Source organism: Alligator sinensis, unplaced genomic scaffold (assembly GCF_000455745.1).
Source record: "Alligator sinensis unplaced genomic scaffold, ASM45574v1 scaffold278_1, whole genome shotgun sequence".
NCBI lineage: Eukaryota > Metazoa > Chordata > Crocodylia > Alligatoridae > Alligator > Alligator sinensis.
Window position 1 is genome coordinate 1,945,315 of NW_005841952.1, and position 26,367 is coordinate 1,971,681.

The following is a 26,367-nucleotide window of genomic DNA, read 5'->3' on the forward strand; positions in this document are numbered from 1 at the left end:
AATATAAAAGCCTTATGTTCTTGTCAATTGGACAAATGCTAATGAGGCAACATATTTGCGTGCATTGATGGAAAGCCTGAAAACCCAAAGAGAAAAGGTTCTAATAAATTGCACCTTTTAGCAATCACAACAGATAATGTATTTACAATTAGCCATTTCTTCCAATACATTCAGACACAGTTCCTATGAACACACAATCTTTTTTAGCCAAACCAGTTTCTTTATTAACAGGCAGATTCTCTTGGCAATATTGATCACATTTGCACTTAAATTTTTTGCTGCTACCGAGAAGGAGCGTTTCAACATCTTGTAACAAATTAAACATGCCCCAGCACTTCACTCACCATATAAAAATAACCCCAGTAAACAACAGGCATAGTTTAAAACCTAGCCATGTGGGTTTATGGGCATATGCAAAACACGTACAACTTCCTGTAGGATAGTTCTGAAAACTTTCAGGATTACTAAAGGACAGAGCTCTATTCTGCTCTGCCACTGGTCTTCTGGGCGAGACAGCAAGTCTGTTCACCCTCTGTGCCTCAGTTTTGTCATCTCCCTCAGTAACAAGGCTTTTGTTGGCTGAGTTCATCAGCACTAAAAACACCACCACAAAGCATTTGCCTAGAGGAGTAGCTGACCTAGGCACTGGGCGCTGCTCCATTGTCTAAGGAGTCAGGAAATGCTTACGATATCCAGGACTGAGTCCTAGACAAGTGCAATCTTTATCGACCCTCAAGCTACAGCTGTAGGGCCATGATACACCCTACTGTACACACATTTAAGGTATTGGCGTGGCATCAATCGCCTTAGTATCAAAGCAGCTCACAGTCCAACGCATTTGTCCTCTCAACAGCCCTATGCACTTGGGCAGTGCCATTTTCCCCATTTACAAAAGAGGAAACAAGGCACAGAGTTTAGGGTGCATTTTCTTTAAAAGGTATTTAAGCATCTAAAGATGCAGGGTGGGATTCTGAAGAGCTGATGAAAATTTCCTGCACTTCCAGGCACTGGTTCCCCAGTAATCTGTATTTTTTCTATCATCACCTCCCTCCCATGCTTACGACAGCCCCCCATAACCTTTAAGCCCAAGTGTGACTTGATACAATTAAGAGGTCACAACTTCTGCCACCCTACACTTTTAGCACATACACGAGGTCATACAAGTTTCTTGCCGGTGATCAAGGGAAAGGAAACCACCCAGTAGGAGGGTATGAGGCTAGGTGACACCAACAGAAAAAGGAGAGGGAGGCAGAGCCCCAAGTGTTGATGAAGTCATGGTAAATCCACTCCCCACCCCGTTGAAAAGGAACCAACAGCAACAGCAGGTCTGTGCTTCTACAGCGAAGAGGAAGTTGGTGCAGAGTAGCAGACGGGCTGTATTACACACCACAACATGACTTTCATCACACTGCTTTGCCTATTGGCTTTGTTACCGCTGCAAGGTAAGTGGCATTGATTGCTTTATTCCATCCTCTGCCTGAAAAGCTCTTACGTTGAATTATTGTTTTCAGAACTTCATTGAACCTAATGCAGGATGGGGGGGTTTTCAGTTTAATAACTACATTGTATTATTCTCACTCACCTTTTCCAATAGGGATTGCTGTGACATAAAGGCTACTAAAATCCAATTAGCCTAAAGTCCAGTTAATAATCATCTACCTTATGAGACCTGGAAGCTTAGTCAGGAGGGATGGGAACCAGGAACTCCAAAACTTCTCATTTTGCGCAATGAGTCATGGTCAGAAGTAGCTTGCATGACCTTTTGTTTTGCCCAGCCATAAAATGGAGCTAACAGTAGCTGCAAAGAGTAACTTAGTCTTTGAAAAATGCTTTAAAAACCATAAAGCGCAATAAATGCTTGGTATTATTAGTCCTCTAACAAGATGCATCCTTTAAACATAGCTTGCTAATCTGCATCTCATCTCTCTTGCACACCCAAACAAGGATCACATGTGGACAAGGCAAATAGAGACTTAAGGTTTAAATCAGGGAACAAGCACATCTGCCATCTATAGATAAGGATCCTTGCAGTGTTCACTCCCGATCCTTGCCGTTTCCATTTCTGATCATTAAGTCATGCACGTGTGGTCCTAGCAGAGTCCAGTATGAAATCCCAAAGGATCCCCTCTCTCCACTTCTTAAAGCTTTAAGAGGAGAAACTATAGAAAGGTATCACGTTATCATGGTAATAATGCAAAGCTTCTTTGAGAAGAATGCAAAGAACATCACAATAGTTTTAGTCACCTATTATGAATTAGAATCCAGATTAAACTTCATTGTCAAAAGAACATATTACAAGGTGGTATTCTAGTGTTTTCTTTATTAGTAATTGTGCTAGTTTACATAATGGTAATCCTTTGAAAATGTCAGCTTTATCTTCACCCAAACTGATATGGTTATCTTGGTGTTGGCAGTCTCCCTTGTACCTAGTCTAGGAGATGTCCACGTGCTCCAAAATGTCACCTTTGTAAAAGGTAGTTAGTTGCCTTACGATTGTAAAGACAACCTTGAAAACAGGAATACAACATGCACTATCGCAATGATTTCTGCCTCAATCAACAGCTGTATGAGGCATGAAATAACCTCACTCATCTCCATTCTCCTGCTTCTTGCTCCCCAGCCTGGCTCCATGGAGCCAAAGGGCAGGGAAGAGGACAGAGCTGGCTTCTCCTGCTTCCTGATTGCAAGCTGAAAGCTGAATGTGCAGGTGCTTAAACAGTCCTTCCTCAACAGTAGATGCCAGGGTCCCCCGTGGCTGAGCAGAGCCCCTGAACCTAGCTATGAGCAGCTTCTCCTTGTCAGGGAAATCCTATCCTCCAAAAGAAAAGCACATGTTACCTCATGATAATTTTTCAGTTGTGAACCATAGCAGTGTGCAGAGGTTGGAAGCAGGAGACTGAAGGGCTTTTCATGATAGCAGAGTGTATTAACATTGCCAAACCAGGCAGGTCAGCTTTGCGGGAACAGGTCGCAGGAGGCTGATCAATTTTGCCAGAAAAAAGCTGATGGGATGCTCTTCATTTGTCCTCCTCCTCCTCCTAACATCCCCGTGGAGATGGTATTGCTCTAATGGGGCTGTGCTGTCAGAAACTCCCCACAACCAGCACACTGGGAACCCCCAAAGGCTGCTCTAATTTATTCCACGTGCCAACCAGCCTCGGGGCCATTAGAGCATCTGTAGTTGAGCAAAATACGGCAAAACCCTGTCTCTCCTGCACCTGTCCACGGGAAGTCAGGTTGGGATAGGTATTTATAAACCGCTCAAGTATGTCCCTATGCACATCTGTGTATGCATATGTATGTTTAAATATTTGCCTGTGTTTATGCACATCTGGTTTGTGCACATCCTTTCACAGCATCTGATGAAGTGAGCTCCAGCGCACAAAAGCTTGTGCCACACACACACACACACACACACACACACACACACACACACAAACTAATTGAGATCATCTATAAGGTTCAAGTCTACCCTGCCTTCAGATTAATGCATCTGGCTCTCCCTCCATGTCCCTATGCCAGGATGATCCTACCATGACCAGCTACCATTGCTTCAGGACCACTTGCTGATAGCACCGTGCAAAGTTGGTCCTTAGCAGGGAAATGGATTTGCCCTATGAGTCACGGGCGACAAAGGTCCACTTGCTCATGCGGAAAGTTTGTGCGCTTTCAGTTCAGAGGGTTTTTCTTTTCTTCTTTTATCCTAAAGAACATTTTACCATTCAGAGTCTGTTTCTCTCACCTCAGAGTGTGAATTGAGAGACCCCTCCACCCCCCTCATCCTGCTAACAGTGACAGGAAATAGTAAATATAGATGCAAAAAGGTCCCCGTGGAGAACCACAGATGAAGTTGTCTGAGCTACTCTAACAAAACAAATTTGTGACACATTTGATAAATGGGACACATTTGATAAATGGAAGTATAGGGGACTCACAAAAGGAACGTTTTACTTGAGGTCACCAGGCCTCTGGCTACAGCCTCCAAATGCCATGAACCCTGAAAAACTAACTTATTGTTATTTCCCCATTACATTGGGTCCTTTTCACTTTAAAGAAATTTAATTCGGGGAGCTGGAGAAGGTATTGAAAGTAATACAAGTCAAAGTCACTTAAATAGAACATGTACTACCAAAGATACTTTAATAGAAGAAATCCCAAAAGAAGCAATTTCTTCCTAAATCACAGCTTCAGGTTACTTAAATGGGGATAATTTTTGGCTGTGGGCCCTCCAGTAATGCTAATACAGCTAATAAAGCTGTATCATGCTCCTGGCTTGTCTTGAGCACCTAGGATATGGCTTTGGCATTTATAATATAAATAGAAGCCTAAAGCCATGCTTGTTGAATGAACTTCAGAAATGTGATCATAATGCCAGTAATGGGTTGACCACATAATCTGAAGTAATTAGAATTTACCAAGTATCACAATATATAGATTGTTAATCAAGGCACCACTTTTATTATTGAGCATAGCTCTTTCATCTTCCTCTTTTTTCATAACATAAGCCGTTGAGCTGCCTTGAATGAATTCTTGCTTTAAGTCCAATAGCTGTGGTTGGACTAGAATATAATGACAGGTCTCCCCTTACTTGTATGGTTGTAAATCAAGAACATTTCCACAGAAATCAATGGAATTTCATTAGCTTAAAATGAAGAAGACTTAAGCCTATGGTATCGCCTAATAGTCCATAACTCACAAGGCTAAATCAGGATAGAAAATAGACTCGGATGAGTCCTTCTTTAGTGCAAGACAGCATCCTCTGTGGTTACTAGTCCTGTTCAGACAAGGAAGCAAATTCTGTGGGGCCTGGTCCTCTTCCTCACCTGCTTTAAACATATATTAACCAATTATATCTCAACCATGTAACCAATCCCATTGCAGTGACAGAGCATCGGCCCCCAGTTTTTAATCTGTTAGCAGGCTGTAGGGTCTTCCTTGTGTTTCTGGTTTTGTGCCTTATAGTTATGTGTGAGGATTTGAAGTGGCCATTTGGGGAAATCCTTAGCTAAAATGTTGCAGGTGAATGGAGGGGACTGGATTTCCTGGCCCAGGTAGCCTCTTTCAGTGCTGTGTTCCCAAGCCCCATGAGACAAGTCTGTTCTGCAACAATACCAGCTGACAAGGCCAGATAATTATGACAAGATTGCCCCAGATGACACAAAGCAGAGGAATCTGTCCAGCTCGACAAAGCATCCCCTTTTACAAACAGTCATTTCTCCTTGCCACTTCTGGGTTGGGAGAGCACATGTAATCCAGTTTGGAGTGAGATAGGGCTATGGATCCCCACCTTCCTTACAAAACTTCCACTGACTTTAGTGGCAGCCAGAAGGACATCAAACATTGAATTAGTTTTACTTTTTATAAAAAGGCAGAAATCAAAAGCTTTCCTGTAACTCAGACCAAAATCATTTCCCTAAAGTTCAGAGCTCCTCCACCCACTAGTCACTCAGTGCAGACACAGACCTGAAAAAGCACTGATTGAAAAACAAATTCCCATAAGTGCCTATTTATTTCACTCCAATACAGTTGCTTCTGTTCATAATTTCTCCAATGAGTGTTTGCTTGGAGGAGGCACTTCATGTAAGGTCACAAATCATTTTCACAAAGTATATTGCAGATTTCAGCATGATCAATTCTGGCTGTGAAGAAACAGCCTGGATTTACTGCCTGGCCGTAAAGCCAAACAGGAGGAAAAAACAATCTCGTTTTAGTTGCATATGTTGGGCCAAAGCCTCAGATCTTGACTTCGGTAGAGCTCCCTTACAGTTTACTACAATGGAGCAGTTTTGAACAGATTAGATTTGATTTGCAGAGATGCTGAATGTATACAGGTATTAACTTGAGTGGCAGCCATGGCTGCTCCTCACTTCTGAAAATCAGGCTCACTAATTCAAAATGTATCCTCTTTTCAGCCATTGGATCAACTTTGGTCCAGACTAGTAAGTAAAAGAGACTTTATTCACTGAATGAATCTATTATTGTCTTCACTGGCCTGTTAGGTTGATAAGCCTCAAGCCTTGGCTTCAAAACCCCTGCCACAAACCTTGGTTCTGTTGGGAATTTCAGATGAAATCCTACAGGTCAAAGAGATGAAAATACTGAAACCTCTTCTCATCCGTGGATGAACCAGTTAAGAAGTTTATTTTGGAATAAAAGTGTCCGTATGGGGAGATATACCAATATAATCAGAGTGGTAAAATTATACCAGTATAGTCAAGCTGCTAAATTTCTCCATGTAGATGCAACTTTCTTTAGAAAAAGAGCAGGGGGCTGGTACATTGTACTTTGAGAAAGGCAGCTCATGTTTCACAACTGTTTTCTTTGGCAGGGGATTTTCAACCGGTTCACAAAGAAAGTGTGACTGTGGAGGAGGGAAAGGATTTAAAGCTACTCTGCAATATGCCCGGAGACAGCAAATCGGACTTGCAGTGGTCAAACCCACAGGGCTTCATCATTTTTCTAAATACCCATCGGGGTAAGTGTGAAAACCAAGGCACAAACCCTTTCCCATGAGGCAGGGGAAAGGTGGGCTTTCCTAGCTCCCACCTAATGTGGCATTTGACTCAGCTAGAGCCTAGCCATTTAGATCTAGTCTGCAATTAAGCCACTTTTCTACAGGAAGTTGATGAAATGGAAACCCCACCAGAGTGGTTTGTGAAATGGGCCTCAAACGATGAACTGTACTTACCACAGACACCATTACCCCTGTGCAGAAATGTGGCCTGGTCTTAAAGGGACTGAGCATGCTGTTGATGAGATCTGACTGATCCAGGCAGCAGTGGCTGATCCATTACTTACAGTCCCCATTGTTATTTTCTCTATTAAAGAGGTGAAGGTTTTGCTAACAAGTGGGATGACCAGTGACTTCTCTAGCTGTGGAGACTGCCAAGCTATACAAATACCTTGTCTGCTCCTTCCCAGGTTCTGCCTGCACCCATATACCATTTCATCATTCCCAGACAGTAAACTCTCTGGATTAGGGGAGTGTCTTTCTGTTAGCTTTTGTGCATTCATTCTCCTATCACAAAAGGGGCCTGCTTGTTTTTGGGACTAGTCTGCTCTACAAAGCTTTGCCAGGAGAACCTAGAGCCCCCCCACATGCATGAAATTCCTCTGCAGCACCAAAAGCCTCCTTTAAACCAACTCTGCCAAGCACTGTAAGGTTTCTGTTGTTGTCCAGAAGCCAGCAGAAGGCATGTGTAGAAGCTCCTGTACCTCGTGCCACGCTCCCTTCAGCAACAGATGCTTCCCAGACAGCACTTCTCACTGCTGGCTGGGAGTCGGTAGAAGCTCCTGGATGCGTTTGCTCTGCTGCCTGTGCCCAAAATTTCTGGCAGCAAGGGGATGAGGCATCTATGAGTGTGTCCCCACAAGTGGGAATGTGCATTTCCCTAGGGGCAAATGGCAGTGGCATGATGTGTACCACTGCTACTTGTCCCTGAGGAATACACCTCTGGCGTGCAACACGTTATCCTAGGTTGGGTAGGGAAGTCTGGGACCAGCAACTATGCTCACCCCAGCAGCCTTGCCTGGGGTCCTGCAGCCACAGTGATCCTGCCGCCATTTGTGTCGCCCCACTTTTTTTAGGCATGGGTTTTTTCATCTCTGGGAACGCCTGCATGTGCAGTGTGTGCAGCATCACAGATGTGTCTGTGGTGCTGCATACTGCACATCTGTACTCATCTGGACACACCTCTGAGAACAAAGTTATCATGAGGCCCGCAGACTAGGTGCCTGGGAAACTAATGTTGAACAGGGAAGTGTCTCATGAGTTTGGGTACCTGAACCAGGACTTTTTGAATCATAATTTTGGATCTGGGTGTCTAAACTCCACATAGGCCCTGCTTAGGTTCCCATGTCCTTTACTGGATGCAGCATTAAGGCATTGGCAAACATCCTGCCAATTTGACTTCAATCCCGACACGGTATTACAATACACAACACAAGTTATCAAGTGCAGTCTACATAGTCAAATCCCCACTAGCATAACTATGCTGATTTCAGACCAGTTGAAGATTTGGCCCTAATCCTAGAAGGATGTGTGATAATCTCCCAGTTGAATGTATAGTATTATATAACTACCAAATATGAGGACAAGCATTTGTAAAGCACCCCGATCAAAACATCAGTGTTTTTGCTTCTCTCCGATGTTAGTAGAGGAACAGAGCTCTGCATCACATGCAGACACTCTCATTTTCATTCTGAATAAATCCCATAAATGCTTCTTGTAAGAAGCTCTGTGACAAACTGCCCGATTAATCATTTTCTTCTACCCTCTTTAGAGCAAAAGATGTGTGCGCCTAACCCAGCTCTCTTTCATACATTACAGAAATTTGATTTTTTTTTTCCACAGTTAGTCATTTCCAACAGTTAAAATGCTCCTTTATTTTTATCATTAGTCCAAATACTTTTAAAAGCCTCATGGGAAAGAAAAGGAAAAATAAAATCAGTTTGAGGTCTTCGAGTCTCCCTGGTGGCAAGTCCAGTTCCTCAATTTCAGTTCACTTTAAAGGCACATGGTTACTCTCTCTGCTGTGATTGTGGTGAGAATCAATGCAAATTGCTCAGCTCAGACTAAGGGGTCACATAGCAGAAAGAGGAAAGAAGGGGCTGGGTAGCCATACGAAGGATTAATATGCTGAAGGATCTCTATATCCTAGGGAAAGTGTTCATTAAAGGAAAACTGATTAATCAAAGTTAGAAACAAGGTTTGCGACTACAAAATGTTACTGAATCCTCAGGTGTAAGGTTATCATTACCTTTATGTCGGTCACAGAGAAATAAGGTCCAGAGAAGTGAAGTGACTTGTATGAGGTCACATAGTGATTGGGACAGAAGTTCAATAAACCGATTTAACCTAAATCAATTAAGTCTGATATTATGTTCATCCTAAACCAGTTCAGTGCATATAAACCACTTTCAAAATTGCTAAAACTGCTGTTGTGTTGCAGATTTGAACTAGTTTCCGATTGCTTACACTGGTTTGTGTGTCATTTCTGTCCCTAGCTAGCGAGTCATTTTGAGGGACAGAAACAGAACTCAATTCCCTCAAGTCTCAGTCCTCATGATAGCACAGCCCCTTCCCCCTCACCAAGCTTCATCTTTCTAGCCACTTAGAGAACCCAACTCATCATGGCATTTGATAGCTACGAACAAGTGTACAATGAATTCAGCCCTGTGAGGGAGGAATGTCTAAGCGGATGAAGCCGCATGCTTTGGTGGAAAGGACGATGGACTGGGAATCAAATTAGGGTCTGGACCTGATGATCTTATGAGGTCCCTTCCAGCTCTAATGTCTTTGAAATAATGTGCATTGCGGACCAGCTCTGCCTGCTGTCTGATATGGGGCAAGTCATTTCCATGTTTATCTACCCTCTCACTTTTAGTTTCTACCCCAAAGAGATGTATAGTTCAAATAAATTATATGAATTAGAACCAAGTGCAATGGGGCCCCAGTCTTGGCTGCGGCTATAGTAATGGTAATGTTATACCCATTTAACAGATGGAGAACTGGGGCAGAGAGATTAAATGATCTGAACAAGATGAATCAGGATGTCTGTAGCAGAGCACAACCACGAACTCTGGTTACCCGAGAGCCAGAAGGTGGTCTTGGGTACAAGCCCAACCTATCTGCCAAATCATTAGTTACTTCCACCTCCACATACTGTATATTTTCAGTCATCAGTACATCTGTATTTCCCAGTTCCAGCTACGAATATTTTGCAGTAGAATTATTTGTTTATACTGAAAGCAGACGAATTTTTTAAAGTAGTTCACGCATGGTTAATAAAACCAATTCCCCCCATTATCACTTTGCATAACTGTGTTGCTCTTGGCTCCCTTAAGCCAAGGGATTTACTACACTATCCTTTTCTTTTTTTCCCCCCTTACAGGTTTAAGAGACCAGAGGTTTGAGCTTATCCATTATTCAAAGGATGAATTATTGGTCAGCCTGTCTAAAATAAGAGTACAGGATGAGGGTGTGTATACATGCTTTGACTATGGCACACCAGTCAGAACGAAGACTGTGAATGTGATGGTGTTAGGTAAGTCCCAATGAAGGAGTGAAATATATATAAGTACCTAATAAAATCTAGGCTCCTCCTATCATTCTGCCTGAGAACAAAAGGTTACCACATTATACTTTAGTTTTAAGTACTGATATTGTAGTGTTCACTGGGTTCAGTGAAGACTGGTATATGTGAATGAGGAGAACTAGACAATAAACTTTATTTCTGAAGCAGCTAGCCTTTGCAGACCCTTTGTCCATCTCTCCCAGGAACTGGTGAGGGACCATCTCCCACTTCGCAGGTCTTCTAATGTAGGAAGCATCTCTAAAGTCTAACTTTTACCACCACAGCCATGACATGCCATGAATAAATAACACCTGTGGATAGTAATACATAGGAAAGGAGGAGGGCAGCCACTGGGAAGAAATAAAGCCATTTCTTTGTGTGGCTCACAGACAACTGGATTGTCAAATTACTTGGTTAGGGAAGATTTGTGCTTCTTAATCTTTCTGAGTAACTGAATTGGGGTTAAGAAGGGTCCTGGCATCACAGACCAGTTCTCGCAGACTCCTGTTTAAATCTGTGGCACACAAAGATGGCATATGGAAGAGCCCCAATTACCTCGTGAGCTCAAATGAATGGAAGCAGGCAATGGCAGAGCCCAGCAGCAGCTCAGCAAGAAAGTAGGCATGAGGTGGGCAGATGTTTTTATAGGTATATAGGCACCTTTCTGCATCTTCAGGTGCCTTAATATCTCTAAAATTCAAAGAGTCCAGAGCACCAGTCCTAGGGTTAAACCACAGCAAAAGTGTCTTAGATTATGTATCCTAAGTGCAGTTTGTTGTATCATCAACCAAATTCCTTGTCTCCTTCATTCTTGGTCAGTGCAGGATGAAATATTGCCTTGATTTCTCCCCCAGAGGTCAGGGTTTGAATTACAGGGAAGCTCATGGGGCTGAGCCCCCCCCCACCCCCCATTAAGAGAGGAGAGCCACCCTATAAGATTTGAAAATCATAACCAGGGGTTGGAGATCTCCAATTATAATAGGGCATCATGATGGGCAGCCCAATTATTTTTTTGCAGACCCCACCAAGAGTCAAAGTGTAATTCAAACCCTGCCAGAGATCCCTGTTGTGCCTCATTGGATGCAGAAGCAGTAGAGCCAAATCGTTTCATCACCCTCCCCACTTCCCCTGACTGTAAGGGATGCACTGGGGACAGAAAAAAAAAAGGATGGAGAGAACACACTATCCTCTACCTACACTCAGCTGATAGACAGCCTTTTGGGAACTGTAGCCAGCTGTCACAAGTTGAAACAGCCACCAAGCTGCCCTATCCTGCAAGGCCCCAGCAAAAATTAAGGAAACATGAGTCAGGGAGTGTATCTTCACATGCTGTAAAAAAAATAGTGCAATGTATCTTGGCTGGGAACTCCTATAACTGAAATCATGAGTAATAAGATATCGCAAGATGCGTTTAAAATAAATCAATCAATCATGAAACTGAGTGCAAAGGATGTCCTAGTTCATTGTGTGTCTCCTTGTTGCAGCGGCTCCTTCCAAACCACAGCTGGAGGCATCAGATATTATTGCTGATGGTAAAGAAAGAAACGTTGTACTAACTTGCTCCACACAGGGAAGCAAGCCCCCTCCCCGCATTACCTGGCTGCTAGACAATGGGATAGAAGTCTCTGGTAAGTTTTAAATAGCGGTGGTCAGACTTTGTTTTAAGTATCATTTCTTTATCATATCATTCTTTAGCGCATTTACATGGGAGAATGAGACACTCTTACTGCACAAAGTACCACTCTGCCCCTTGGTCTAGGATTGAGGGAACTCAGCCCCTGATCTTGGAGACCAGGGAACAAGACAATGGCTGAATTTCAGAGTTTTTCTTAGACTATCTGTAGAGGGAAGGGCCCAATATGAACATTCACAGACTCAGAACAGTCAGCCTTGTGCCTAAATTCAAGGATTTTAGAAGCCCAACTCCCATTGAGATCCGTGAGACTTGGGACCTCTTTGAGAATCTGTACCTTAGTACTCATAACACAATTTTCAAAGCACACGTGAATTAACGCTCTGAATACCTCTGGGACTAAGCTTCCTCATCTATAAAATGGGGCAGTGGATGACCAACATGTGCCAGGGCACAGAGTAATTGCTCACACCAAGTCCCATTGCTTACAGGGGGTGGCATAACCTGCCCTCCCTTAATTTGCTCAAACCACATAGCAACTCAGTATCATCAAAACCAAGATTAGAACTCATGAGATCCTCATTCCTAGCCCTGCATTTATTCCATCGGACTATGATGTCAGTCTCAGCTAATGAGGTTTCATCATTTAGTGCTCTAGCGCCTCAACAAGGACATGCATCGAGAGAGACAACTGAACAGGCAGTGAGACTTGCTAAATTACTAGCCTGATTTTTCTTGTTTGCAATGCAAGCAATTGCTTTAAATAGTGTTCCAATAATAACTACCTTGCTGGCCAATGCAGTAGCATGCGTGAAAAGAAATGCAAGTCACTGACAGATTTTGGGCAGGGAGAGGAAGAGAAGTGGAATACCTGAGTGCTGATCTTTGCTTGCAAGCAGGCTTCCATTTTATTTTGGGTTACAAAGCAAAGCTTAGAAACCTTAGCCTAGTATCTTGATGCAAGATATGTTTTAAGAACCCCACCAAGAGGGTTTTAGTGATTAAGGAGAGTTCGTCAGTCTTTTGACATTAAAAGTAGTAGATGATTCAGACGCTGTTAATGTCTGATGTACCTTGTACTGAGTAAAATCATTTACAAAATATTGTACCTTAACAAGTTTGGAGATCAGATTATGTTCATTTAATAGGGAAGCCTAGTGAGAGTTGAAAAACTGCAGCTTACCCAATAAACTCTCCTGGAAGTTGAAATCTTTGTGTGGTAGGGGAACAGCCAGAAACTGGAGCATCTTATACCTAAAAGAGCAAGGCGACTTTTGACCTTATGTTCCACCAGCATCTGGGAACCCTAATTGAACAACTAGAGTCATATTGTTGCAAGCTGCTGTCATTTGTGATTAGTCTAATTAATTAAAGGTTTTAGGATGGGGGTGGTATGAAAGGTTGCTGATTTATCTTGTCTGTTCACAGGATAGGCAAATTAGTGGATTATTACTTTGAATGGAAAAAAATCTATTGTTCTGAATGACAAATTAAAATCTTCCTCTACAAAGGAGTAAAAAAGCAGAATTGAATAGGCAAGAGATTTCTCCGATTCAAAAGTATATGTAGTATCATAGCTAGTAGGCAGAAAATTAGATCCAAGAAGAGGTTTTAGCCTAAAAGTATAAATGGCAATTTGTGTTATTGATCAAGAGATATCATGAATTCATTTTAAAAGATTAACATCTGCAGTAGATAGTGACCCTAGAAATCACTGCGTTGCTAACAAACTTAAGGGTAATAATTTGAAAAAACAGTTATCTATGAAAATTGCTTTAGCACATGTGTTCAGTATTGTCATGTGTCCCTTTAGATCATTAACTACACCTTTGCTTTCCATGTGGTACCGATGATCAAGGGCCAATGTCATTTAATGGACTGAGCGCTAAACCAGCAGTCCAGGAAGCCCCAATTTGGCTCTGCCAATAGTTAATTATGTATCCATAGGCAAATTATTTAATCCCCAATATCCCTTACCCCTCCTGCAAAATAGGGATTATGTAGCAATTAATACATGGCTTCGAAAATTAAACAGAGCTGTATTATTATCATTATAAGAATGAAAATATTGGACATGCGTGGCAAATATTTATAGACTTAAAAACCACTTTGCAGAAATATAGTACCAAACCCCAGAACAACTTCACTATTGTTACAATGCTGCAGGCCCAGGGCACCCAGTTTTTTGTGCCGAACCCAGATCCTGATCCTGCTTCAAAAGTAAAATCTCCTACTTCTTGGGTTTAAGTCCCTTTGCAGGATATAGCTATGCCATGCAATTGAGTAGGTTTTTTTCCCATTCAGTAGAAATCAGTGGTGAAGGAAAGCAAACACACACACAAACACTTGCACACACACCAGCCATTTCACTGCAGCATGCTGCGTGCGTGATCAGTGTTAATATGGTAGAATTTGCTTATAGTGAACTGTGAACTCAGTCAGGTGCAGTGAAACACCTGGGTTACTTCAACGCACTGAAGTGAACTGAACTGCAATTGAGCCATGCTGTTAGACAACAACTTCATTCTGCCGTAATCCATTTACACAATAGAACACACTCATATGTCTTTAGCAGACCAAACGTAATGCTGATTTGTGGTTGGAAAGTTTTTAATTAAATTGTTTTTGACTTAAAAACTTAAGTGTTTTCCTCAAATGGTTGCTTAGGTGACACCAAGCACAGGTTTGAGCACGACGGAAAGAAATGCAACACAACCAGCACCCTCACAGTCCATGCGTATGGCAAGAATTCAATAGCCAGCTGTGTCGTTCGCCATGAAACCTTCAGAGAAGAAAAACAGATGGTGTCTTTCCGGTTTGAGCATCTCGGTAAGAACCTTTCTTATTTCAGCAGTTTCAGACAAGATCTGCCTATTGAGAAACATCAGGCAGTGGATTAGGGCCCTGCTCTGAGTACACACCCCTTAGCAGGAGCTCTAAAATGTACAATAGCTGGATAGGCTCATGGCTACTAATGTAAGGGGCACTCCTGGCCAGCACCAAGTCAGTGCCATTGCACAATTTGCACTGCCTTAGTAATAGCTCTGCTCTTGGACCAGTAGAGATTCTTTCTTGTCATTTCAGGGAGAGCAAAAGACTGTATTTCAATCCTTAAAGCTGCTCTGGCTGTCTACACTCCAGTCCATTTCAAAGTGAAGCAAGCTGTCTCATATATATTGTGCACTAGGAGCATCCATGTAGCTCAGAGTAACTAATGCACTGTAAATGCACATTCCAGCTTCCTTCATGCTAATTGCCCCAGGTAGACGAGTCCCAAATCACCCCATGCCTCATTTTACCCATCTTTAATGTGGATCAAATTCTTCTCTGACTTGTACTGATATTGTCAGACCCAACCAATATTTGTAAAGAGTTTTGATCACTTCAGATTAAAGGAATTGAGAAAAATTTAAAGTATTATCATTTTCCAGTGACTACTACAGACTCCACTACAATGGCATTAGAAATGAGTACGAGGACCTCTGAGAATCATCATTATACAGGTAAGCGTATTTAAATAAAGCCACTGACCTTAACAAAATAAAATCCTTCATAATATCAATGATTGAAGGTCCTAATTTTAATGCATTGTCCGTTCCCTTAGAAACAGAAGAAACTGCTACTGAATCTATGACACTGCCATCCCCTGCTGGCAGATCTCTAGCAACAAGTGCCCAACAGGAAGATAACTCTTCTCAGATGACTGCTGGTTGGTTCCACATTTTAAGATCTTTTCACTGCAGTAAATTAAACAATGTCAGTTTGGAAGCCGAGCCAAATTAAAGCAATCCTGAGCTTAGAGGGGAAAGATTTGATGTTGCCAGAATGAGTGGCCAGATGTGTAAATGCTAGAAATGTTAATGGTATAATTTTAATGGTATGTACTGAGTTCACCTGGACATTAAAGTGTCTTTGTTCATAATGCAGACAGAAAAAACAGTTGCTACATATGAGTACAGCATATGGCTCACACTGTGTTCAGAACTGTTGTTCACCTCAAGTGACTGCTATAGAGTCCAACCCAAATATCAGTGCAGTTCTCTCTAAAATTTCCCCTGCAATTTATTGCTAAATATTTTTAAATTCAGTTTCTCCTTATTCCATATAATTTGGATGAAAAAAAAATTGTACAGCTGACCTTAAATGAAAACCTTAGAAGCAACCAGCTCTGGAACTTGGAGAAGTTTAAATCTGAATTCATACTTTGAGGGGTGCACTTACGGGTGAAACATATTCTGATTTTTATATCTTATTTGATGGATTCCTTTAGGGTCTGACCAATCATCGATTCCTCCCTCCATAACAGAGGAAACATCTATTGCCAGCTTACCAGCTCTGCCTACCCACCAGAAAGAGCAACTAAACATCACCACTGCTTGTAAGGACCATGCTTTTTCTTGTTTTAAATGACATTGAGTCAATTTGTTTAAACTGACATATGTGGAATCCATGAAACGGCTAATGAGAGCAGTCTGATGTTCCTAGCATTGCAAAGTCCCTTGAAATGTAAGAGTATAACACAATTGAGCAAAAGTGATTGTTTTAGAATTGTATCCATTGTAGAAAGATATTGTGGCCCGATCCTTAACTGATATAAGTTATCATAGCTCCATTGATGAATCTGCCTTATGCTATTGATATGATTGATTACAGCTATGAAGTTTTTAAACTTATCCTTATGGGTGCACTAGATGGCACTGTGCAACAGGCTAAAAGAGGGCAAGCCTATTCAGTGTGCCTGAAATGGCAGGTCTAGTCAAGTGCTAAACTGCAAAATTGCCCCCATGTACCAAAAAAAAAAAAAAAAAAAGAATTACATTACCAACGTGTGCAAATTCAGATACATCAACAGCAAGACTTCCTAAACCTGTAAGAGGTTCCCCCTGGCTCAGAGAGATTTGGAAATAGATATTAGAAAGCTCTGTCCTACTGAAGTCAGTGTAATCTGTGCCTTTGAACTCCTCCCTCTATTTGTATAGCATCAGTTGATACAGCATGTAGACCAATTTTGTTATGTGTGTTTTGAGTTTTCCCTAGGCTCTAGTTGTAGTTTAGTTACATCTGTGTAATTAAAAATACAAAATATTTCTCTCTATTTCTTTAGGGTCAGAAACAACATCAGGTGCAACAGTAAATGAGGAATTCTCTGGTACAGAAGAATCAGCAATTAGTGAAGAATATACTCAGAATTATAATGTCACCACTGGTACGCTTAATAATGAACTATGAGCTTTAGTGAACTGGGTGCAGAGAGGGGCAGCAGGGAAAAGGGAAAGGAAAGGAAAAAAAAAAAATCAAAACATTTTCTCATTTCAACTCTACAGAGCCACAAGGAACAATGAATGACACAGACAGAAAAAACAGTACAGATACACCAACTGTAAACCCTGAAGAAGTAATTCAAAACTACAGCACCACTGGTAAATGTCTTAAGACTAAAACAATAGCATCATTTGCAGCTGAGGAGCAGGGAGTCCAGGGTCTATGCATGCTGAATGATCTTACTTGGGTCACTGGGCCACTTAAACTCTACACTGAGATCATTAAATCTTTGCAAGGAATTTGGATCTCATTTGCAATGGGCATCCACACCCCACAGCTGATTTTGAAAAACTCGGTTTCCTGTATGGAAACCCAGAAATCAAAGTACATGAACACAGGAATGATTTAAGACTTTGCTTCAGTGGGTAGGTGGTGTCTCATACTTTGAAGATGGAAAGTATTTAAAATTAAAAGTAGTTAATGATGTCTTGAGGTAAAGATGTTAGTCACTTTCTCCACTTACATTTTCTCAGTGCACAGCTCAGTAACAGGGGCTGAGGGTGTGACTGTAGATTCAGCTCATTGGAAACAAAGTGATGATTCCTGTTTGCAAATGCAAAACCATTTGCTTGAGAAGAAAGGTGTTTTATTCATGTCTTCACTCACTAACATTGGGTGGGATGCTTAAAAATGCCTTTATCCCATTGGTGTTCGCTTGGGTACTTTCCCTCCCAATCCCCACAACAGCATTTATTACAACCCTAAGTAAGAATTTCCATAACCCATACAGAGAAGTTCCAAGTGTCACCAAATACTGATTTGATTAGACTGTGTATCAGGTATGTACATAGCTCAGATATCTGTAAAGAGTTTGCTGAAGGGGGAAAAAAAAAAATCAAAACATTTTCTTATTTAATTTCTATAGAGCCACAAGGAACGGTGAATGGCACAGACAGAAAAAACAGTACAGATACACCAACTATAAATACTGAAGAAGCAACTCAGAACTACAGCACCACCGGTACATTTCTTAAGACTAAAACAATAGTAGCATTAGTGACATGAACTTGCAGCTGAGAAGCAGGGACCCTAGTTCTAATCAAATCTACAAGCTCAGGATGTGATGCTGGCCAAGTACCTTAACACGTATACATTCCAGTTTCCTCAATTGTAAAAATAGTGACAACGCCACTTCAAACAACAATAATAACTGCAGATCCTTGGAGGTTTAACTACTTGACTCTCCTGCAGTGCTTTGAATATATATCATAATTAATGTAAGCAAAAAGATATAAAGCCAGCGTCAACTACTGTAAATCAACATAGGACCAATAAATCAATGTTCCATAGGAAATTATGAAAATCTGGCCCGCCTGCTTTCCCTGGAGTTATTAAATGGGGAATCGCTGATCAGTACTATAATATACTAATTGTTGGGTGACTTCCTAATAAGGCTTGGCTGGTGAAAATAAACCTAAGTCTATTGATTCCAATGGAGTTTTGCGTGTGTATGCCAGTAGATTTGGCACAATCCCTCTGGGTCATGGTGAAGAAGTGTACATGGTTGCTTCCTAGGTTGTATGCATTTTCTGGGACCCCAGTCCAGAGCCAATAGGAAAATCTCCCATTGATTTCAGGGGACTTCATCTCTGAATCCAGTCTTCAGGACTGTCAATTTGCAATGTACAGTCACCAATGATCGCTGGTGTGCTAAAGTACTTCACATTATCTACCTTGTCTATTCCTTTATTTCTGTTGAACTAGCCTCTGCGTCCCTAGCATGTCACTTAGGAATGCTCTCTACTTAGATAGTCCTCAACATAAACTCCCTAAGAATCACAGTTCACACTCTGACTGAAAACCATTTATTTCTTTGTTAGAAATTAAGATCAAGTCCAAAGAAATTGGAAACAAGAATAAGAAGCTTCTCCTACCAATCCTGGTGTCTTTACTCATTTTGGGGCTGCTCATTATAGTCCTGCTTTTTATGAGGAAGCTGAAAAAAGCACACGGAGTGTGGAAAAGAGGTGAGTGACTGCATAAATGCCAGTTACCAATATTGCTGGCAGTTTTGGATGGAATTAGATGATGGAGGGGGCTGCTAATAGGACATGGATCTTGTCACCTCTAGATCACTGGTTAAAATGAAGTCTATGTCAGCAGTGATTGCAATTTGTTACACGCAGCTATTCAGGATCCTATCTGAACTAGCAAATGGGTTTAAGCCTCAGTCTACATCACAAAAGTACACCCATCAGTCATTGGCACTAACTAGCTGCTCTTAAGCAGTCCAAGTACTAAATGGACATAGTGACTGAATCACCCTTGTAGGTCAGGATCTGTGCATGCTGGGGTGAGAGGTGCAAACATATGCAAGAGCCACAATTTATTACTGACATTTGTTATTTGCACAGAAAATGATGCTTCAGAACAGACCCTGGAGAGTTACAAATCCAGGTCGAATGAAGATAACCCTGTCCCCGAGAAGAACGGGCAAGGTAAGCTATCACCAAGCCCTAGTTCAGTGGAGCTCCCCTGCTAGAGTTTTGCTACCAGCTTCAACCAGGGCCGGTTCAGACCGACCACATTTTATGATTTGCAGAAGTGATTCCATTAAGAGGAAACACAAAGTCATATCGTGTTTGCTGGGGCTTTCATCTTAGCTAAACGAACAGAAGTTACTTGCCAGTTCATTTGACTCACTGCGCACACTTGCACTTCACCAGCATTGCCTTTACCCTGCCGTTCCAGTGCGAGGCCTCTGTTGGCTTCCTTGCTGCGAGGGGCATCACTGGAATCTACATACACAGATGCAGCTTTCGGTTAAAATGCAGAGCTTCCTGAAAGTGGGAGAAAGTTTACCAAGTTTTTTATAAAGTTCATTTTTAAAATAAAAAAAATATTTATGGAAAAATGTTACTAGGTCTAGAGTGTGCGTTCAGGGGAGGAAGGCAGCAAAAACCTCTTGAATGGGATTTTCACAGAAGCCTGAAGTAATCAAGAATATACATCCTGCAGGTTGGGCACCTTTGGAAATCCCTTTTTTATTCCAAAATGTTCACATTCAAGTTATTTCAACCAGCTTCAATATAAAGCACACAAGGCCATAAATCAACCTGCCCTGGCACATATCTCCATCTTCTCAATGTCTGATGCATCTAAAAGAGCTGATGAATGCATCCTATAGTGATGGATATCCTAGCAATTTGGGAAATTTAGATGTTAGAATTCCTAAACTTGCTAGGACATCTATCACTACAATACAGAATCATTACCTCTTAGAGAGTTATCTGCAATATCCCAGTTAGGATGCATTTTAGCTGAGCTCAGTCTCTCTGTCTATACAAAACCATTTACAATTATGCTTTTATTTTCCAGGTTTTAACCAGAAGTCCGGCATGCAATATGTAACTAATGGATATGCAGAAACTATAAAGAAGCAGCCAGGAGCTCAAGATGTTTCAGTATTTGCAAAACAGCTGGCCTCTGGAAGAGAAACTGATGTATAGCAATTAGGATTTTAAAATGGCATTGTACCACGTACAGAGGCACAATGTTCTCTTCTCCTGTTTATAGTGATCTGTTCCTGTGAAATCCTATGGATCCGTTTGATAATATCACAACAGGATTTCAAACTGAGACAGAAGTCCCTGATAAAATGGCTAATCTCAATCCAGATTCCAGTTCAGATAATCTATTAATGAAAAGAGGTAGATGAAACAGGTGCTGATAGGAATCTCCTGGTGACTTATGCTTTTAATGAGCTGTAAACTCCAACAGATTCAATTTGTGGGTGTCATAAATGGGGCAGAGATGTACCAGATTGCTGAAATGAGTCATCTGTGGTCCTGACAATGGGAATGCCCAGCTAGTTATAATACATACAATATACAAAATCACTGAGAGCTTCCTTCCACACTTCTGCAGCCTCCTGTCTAAACCCAGAACTAAGAGGCAGGGACTCCTGACAAAGTCACTCAGGTCAACAATTTTTAAACTGGGGAACCCAAAGAAAGCTGCACCCATTTTTCTCATAGCAGATTACAGCACTTCATCATAAAGAAAGTGTGCAAACCAGAGTTTTGATCAACAGTAGAGGGCACTGAGATTACTGCTGGAAGGCGATTTCCCTTTTGACACAAGGGTTGAGGATTTCATTATAAAAGGCTGTCAGCTTCCAGTCTATTTTAATATTGGTTTAACAATAAAATTTGAATTGTTTAATATTTAAACAGATCATAAGGCCATATAAGCAACCCTGGTTGGCTTGGTTTGTAAATGCTGTTTAATGATGAACAGTCACTTCTGAACAAATATATTTTAAATACTACATATCACTGGCATACAATACCCCCTTTATTATAAGGGGTAGCTTATGTGCAGAAAGGACTGCAAGATCAGGCTATTTGAAGGCCTTTGAAGAAGTCTGTTAAGAAACAGTCTGCTTTCAGTAGTGGTAGTTCTTCTACATGTTTCAATTTTACAATGAAACATTGTATTTTATCAAGTGAATTATGATTATACTTAATATGGCTTGTTTATTTCCCTTACTTAAAGTACAGTAATACTTTAGGCATTAGGAAACCACAGTCTTCACAGTAGGGTCTGTATAAAAGCACATTATATATGTGTGTGTGTATATATATATATATATATGTATGTGTGTGTGTGTGTGTGTGTGTGTGTGTATTTATATATCTATTTATATCTATATATGGATATAGATATACATATAGATATAGATATAGATATATATTGGAAGATGGGGGATACTTTTAATTGAGGTTTTTTTTCCAGCTGCACTGACTGATTTATCAGCATTGTTCTCTTCCTCCTTGTTTGTAGCAGACATGTTTGTTATATGACCTGTAGCTGTGATCAAACTCTGTCGTTTTATTATTAGAGTTTTCACTGATGAGCGTTTCAGCTTCTTCTCTTAAAATAACAATAATGAGCTGTTTAGAATGACATTTTTTAATAAACTGAATTTAAAAGTATAATTATGCTTTTTTTTTTTCCCCCCTAACCTAGTTTGCATGTCAGTGAATAATAAAATAGGCATACAGCTAACGATGCAGAAAAGGAAAAGCACTAGCGGTCACAACGGTATACCACATATTAAAAGGAATTAGCCAAGTCTCAAGTCTGCCAAGCATTAGGACAGTGCAAAAATCAATATGCTAAAAGGTAACAGATCTGTCAGACTGGCATCGTCATCACTGGCATATTCAGTTATCAGTTGTCAGGTAGTTAGGTTCCTGCCATGACAGTCGGTTTTTTGCATCCATCAGTTTTAATTGCCTGGGCTCACTGATGCTTTGATATTCCAATCCAGTTAAAGAAAGGAGGCTCTGGATGACTCCATTCTGTTGCAATGAGTGATCTTCAAATACATCAATGAAAAATGATCTAAGAGCTTGTTTAAACTTGAGCATATTTTTAATTGTTGCCTCCTTCCATAAATATGGTTTAAGCAACGGTGCTGTAGAAAGTGAAAAAAGGCACAGTCCCATACCCTAAAAACCTACAATTTTACAAAATACTTATGGACACACTTTACTTACACAAAAAGTTCCCTAGATTTAAAAGGGCCTCTTCAGGTGAGCAGCCTTCAGACGTGTGCGATTGCCTTTTTGACCTCAATTGAGCAATAGATGATACTGCGAAGCCAGAAGAGGGTGCCGCTGCTTCAAGTGTCTAGTTGTGTTGTCATCTTTGTTATAAAGGGCTTAATACAGTGGTTCCCAACTGTTTGGGATTTAAGACACCCCTCATTAGACTCAACGCACACTATGGAAATTGCTAGCTCTTCATTTTCACCTGTTAAAATAAAGAAATGTTCCTGTTGTAAAGAACTCAGAAAGACCCCAGACAGGTCAGACTGTTTTTAACACTATGGATGGCTATTTGAAATCTCTAGATTTATCTCGCGAATCATGTTTGCACACTTAAAAAATGCTAACATTGTGTGGCACCCCATGGGATCTTTGAAATGATCTCAAGGCACCCTGGTTGAGAAATCACTGGCTTAGTAAAATGAAAAACAACAAAACTTAAAGCTAATTCTCTCATCCAAAAGTGTGACCCTAAATCAGTTTGACAGCTTCCACTGCACAGCTGCCCACAATACCATTAGGCGCATGCAGTGAAAGTAAATTAAAATATGTATAACGCATATTGTACCCTATTGCTCTCATTACACGGACTACTAAGTATCAGCAGATTTGAACTAATGGGCCCACTAATCTAAACCAACAACATAATCTCCTGTTACAGATCCCATCTGAAGTCATGGTAATTTACCATATTCTCAATGGGGTTTTGATCTTGTTGAAATGCTATTTTTACAATGCTCTCCCATCTGAGAGAGGAGCCTCCTTTCCTCTTCCCTGGGCTACATTCATGTGCAAATTTGCCAGCAGTAATGATTAGACCTGTTGATGGTCCTCCCTCCCACCCCTCACCCTTTCCATTTGCAAATATGAAGCTGCCTTTTGCATAATCCAAGGTTGCAAAGCCTACATAGCCTGCCACGCTTTCACATTTTACAAAAGCACATTCACTTTATCCGCTCGTACCTTAGATCACATTGTTTCTTAGGCATGAGAAATGGGCTGTTGTGCTGGCTTGAGGATCGGAGGTCGCGTGTACCCCAGTGATGGACGACAGTCCCGTACCCGGTGCTAACGGGGGGCTGGAATAAACCGGAGTGAAACATAGGGGCTGCAAGGCTGTGTCTCGTTTACGGGAGAAAAATCAGCTCCCTTCCTCCCGGTGCAACATCCACTGGCTTCAACCAGGGGATTTGCTTTGATGCTCAGGGAGCACGTCTACACGAGACGCTTACTGCGCAGTAGCGTCCCGGGCCAAACCCGTGCCAAGACACTACCGCGCAGTGTTATTAGGCTACTGCGCAGTAAGTGTCGCTAAAAAAAAACCTGCGCCAGCGCTGCTGAGCAGTAGCGCGAGCGATTGCGCATTGCGTTAGTACTTCATCAACCAACTAAGCGTTAGACTTGATGCGCAGTAACTAGGGCACGTTCGTGGCCGTGTAGACGCGCCCAGGGCACTGGGTGCAGCCTGGCTGGGAAGACACTGGCAGGGGGAAACTGAGTCCCTGCTGCCAAGCAGTGCAGGTGCCCCCAAAGGGCGGAGAGCAGCTGGCACCTGCAGGTACCACAGGGGACTGAGCGCCCAGGCTTCACCCACGTACCTGGCAGGGCAGGGCCGGGCTGTTCCCCGCCCCCTTCCCCCCGGCTCTGGCATGGCGCGGCCCAAGCTGCGGGGCTGCAAGGGGAGGACGGTTCCATTCCGCACCGCGCGGGGGGTGAGGGGACAGCTCCATCCTCCCGCCCTTCCGGCCAGCTTGGCCTGAGCGTTTGTGTACGGTAACCATGGAGACGCTACGCCGGCAGCGCAGCGCGCGCGTCTTTGGTGTGTACACACATATATGTACGTGTGTGTGTACATTTCTGTGTACGTATAAGTGTATGTGTGTGTACATATATAAAAATATACGTGTGTGCATATAAGTGTCTGTGTTCGCATCTATATGTGTGTGTTCGTATATATAAATATGTGTATATATTTGTGTGTATGTATAGATATGCACTTGTGTAGATAGATACGCGTGTGTAGATATATATGCACACACATATCTATACATACATACGTGTGTGTACACATATATATGTATGTGTGTGTACATTTGTGTGTACGTATATATGTGTATGTGTGTATGTATATTTAAATATACGTGTGCATATAGATGCGCACATACATACGTGTGCGCATTCGTATATATAAATGTGTGTACATATATATATAAATGTGTGTACGTATATAGATGTGTAGATGTATATATGTACACACATACATATCTATACATACATACGTGTGTGTATGCATATATATGTCTGTGTATGTATGTTTGTGTGTATGTGTGTGTACGTATATATAAATATACATGTGCATATAAATGTGTGTATGTGTGTGCATCTGTGTGTGTGTTTGTATATATAAATGTGTGTGTACAGATATATAAATATGTGTGCATATATAAATGTGTGTGTATATAGATGTGTGTATAGATATATATATGTACACACATACGTGTGTGTGTGTGTGTGTGTGTGTGTGTGTGTAGCAAGATTTCCTACCGGCACTAGAGTAAAACTGGCTCGGGTCTTGGCGGCGTCTCCGCTGTCCGCAGGGTCCTGAACAAAAACAGTGAATTGGCCAGTTTGATACATTTCTCCTTGGCACACCTTCAAATAAAAAACCGGTAGAGAGGTCTGTCTGTATTTGCCAAAAGACAAAAGCTTCCTAATTGAGATTTCAAAGGCCTTTAATTTAGGTCAGTCTCATCCCCACTTTACAGCTGAGGTGTTGGAGGCACAGGCAGGTTATTCATTTGCTGAAGGATACACCGACCGTGGTAAAGCCAGAAACAAAATCTAAGTGTACGGATAAGTACCGTATTCATTGTACCGCCCTGGTTTTTATCAGGTCACATTTGTTAAGTGATCGTTACAACCATAAGAGCTCGGAGCTTTTTAAAAGAATAAATCCTTAAATTCTGAGCAAATTGATGAGTGAGTTTGTGCAGCGTATGGTGGAAAGATTTTCATTCATCACTAGTGAGTGAGTAAATGGACATAGCAAGCACTGCACTGTGTTAAAATGGAGATAAAACTACTGGTTTGTAAGTCTGTACAGACAAAATGATTGATGAGTCTTCTCTCCACAGCTTATGCATAACCTCCCATTATAGGTCTGCTGTTATATAAAGTATAATCAATAAAAGAGGACAGTTATAGGTACCATTAGCATGTTAATAAAATGCTTGGTGAGAGTTTAACTTTACCCCTGGGAAAATATATGTGCATATTTAATGATGTACATTAAAATGAACCTAGTGTTATATAAAAACATTTTTTGGTAAAATTAGACTTCCCTCTTTTGTTGCTTTATTATAACGTTATCCTACATCATGCATTCAAAGTATTTTGTAAATACAGAGTTAAGTTGCTGGCTGGTTTTCTTTGTTGTTGTTTTTTAAATATATATAATATTTTTTCATATATAATGTAACTGAAACTCTTATTTGGTAACCACACTCATATGAAATATTAGCTGACCACGCAAGAGTCAAGACTTTAAACACTTTCACACATGCTTAAACATGACTATGAGCAGTCCTATTTAAAATCACTGGAATAATTCAGGATCAGGGTTTTAGTATCCAGGATTGTAATTCAGGATCAGGGCCTTAGTATCACTGGTTTCCCACCATGTAAAGTACTGCTCAGTTCAAGTGGTAGAACTGATCACTTCAGTATTTAGGAATAAAAGCATTGCTTCAAAACATGCAAACTAGGTTACTGGCCATTTAAG

The 26,367-nt window shown here is 41.3% G+C and overlaps 1 protein-coding gene across 1 annotated transcript; it reads left to right on the forward strand.

Annotated features, from left to right (window-relative positions):
- Positions 1-1,372: 1,372 nt before the first annotated feature.
- On the forward strand, positions 1,373-20,480 carry CRTAM (cytotoxic and regulatory T cell molecule). The gene is made up of 14 exons (XM_025200013.1): positions 1,373-1,442; positions 6,329-6,475; positions 9,894-10,046; positions 11,561-11,704; positions 14,377-14,538; positions 15,141-15,212; positions 15,314-15,418; positions 15,980-16,087; positions 16,814-16,915; positions 17,034-17,189; positions 17,735-17,992; positions 18,852-18,998; positions 19,386-19,469; positions 20,350-20,480. Exons 1-14 carry the CDS (start codon positions 1,394-1,396, stop codon positions 20,478-20,480), a joined length of 1,818 nt encoding a protein of 605 aa, XP_025055798.1. The 5' UTR covers positions 1,373-1,393.
- The last annotated feature ends 5,887 nt before the right edge of the window (positions 20,481-26,367 follow it).

What these genes read in the sequence shown, in the direction of transcription:
- CRTAM (XM_025200013.1), top strand. Translation starts at nt 1,394, where the DNA reads ATGACTTTCATCACACTGCTTTGCCTATTGGCTTTGTTACCGCTGCAA. An exon ending in TGTGAATGTGATGGTGTTAG is followed by an intron (nt 10,047 to 11,560) that starts GTAAGTCCCAAT and finishes TCCTTGTTGCAG; the next exon opens with CGGCTCCTTCCAAACCACAG. An exon ending in CAATGGGATAGAAGTCTCTG is followed by an intron (nt 11,705 to 14,376) that starts GTAAGTTTTAAA and finishes ATGGTTGCTTAG; the next exon opens with GTGACACCAAGCACAGGTTT.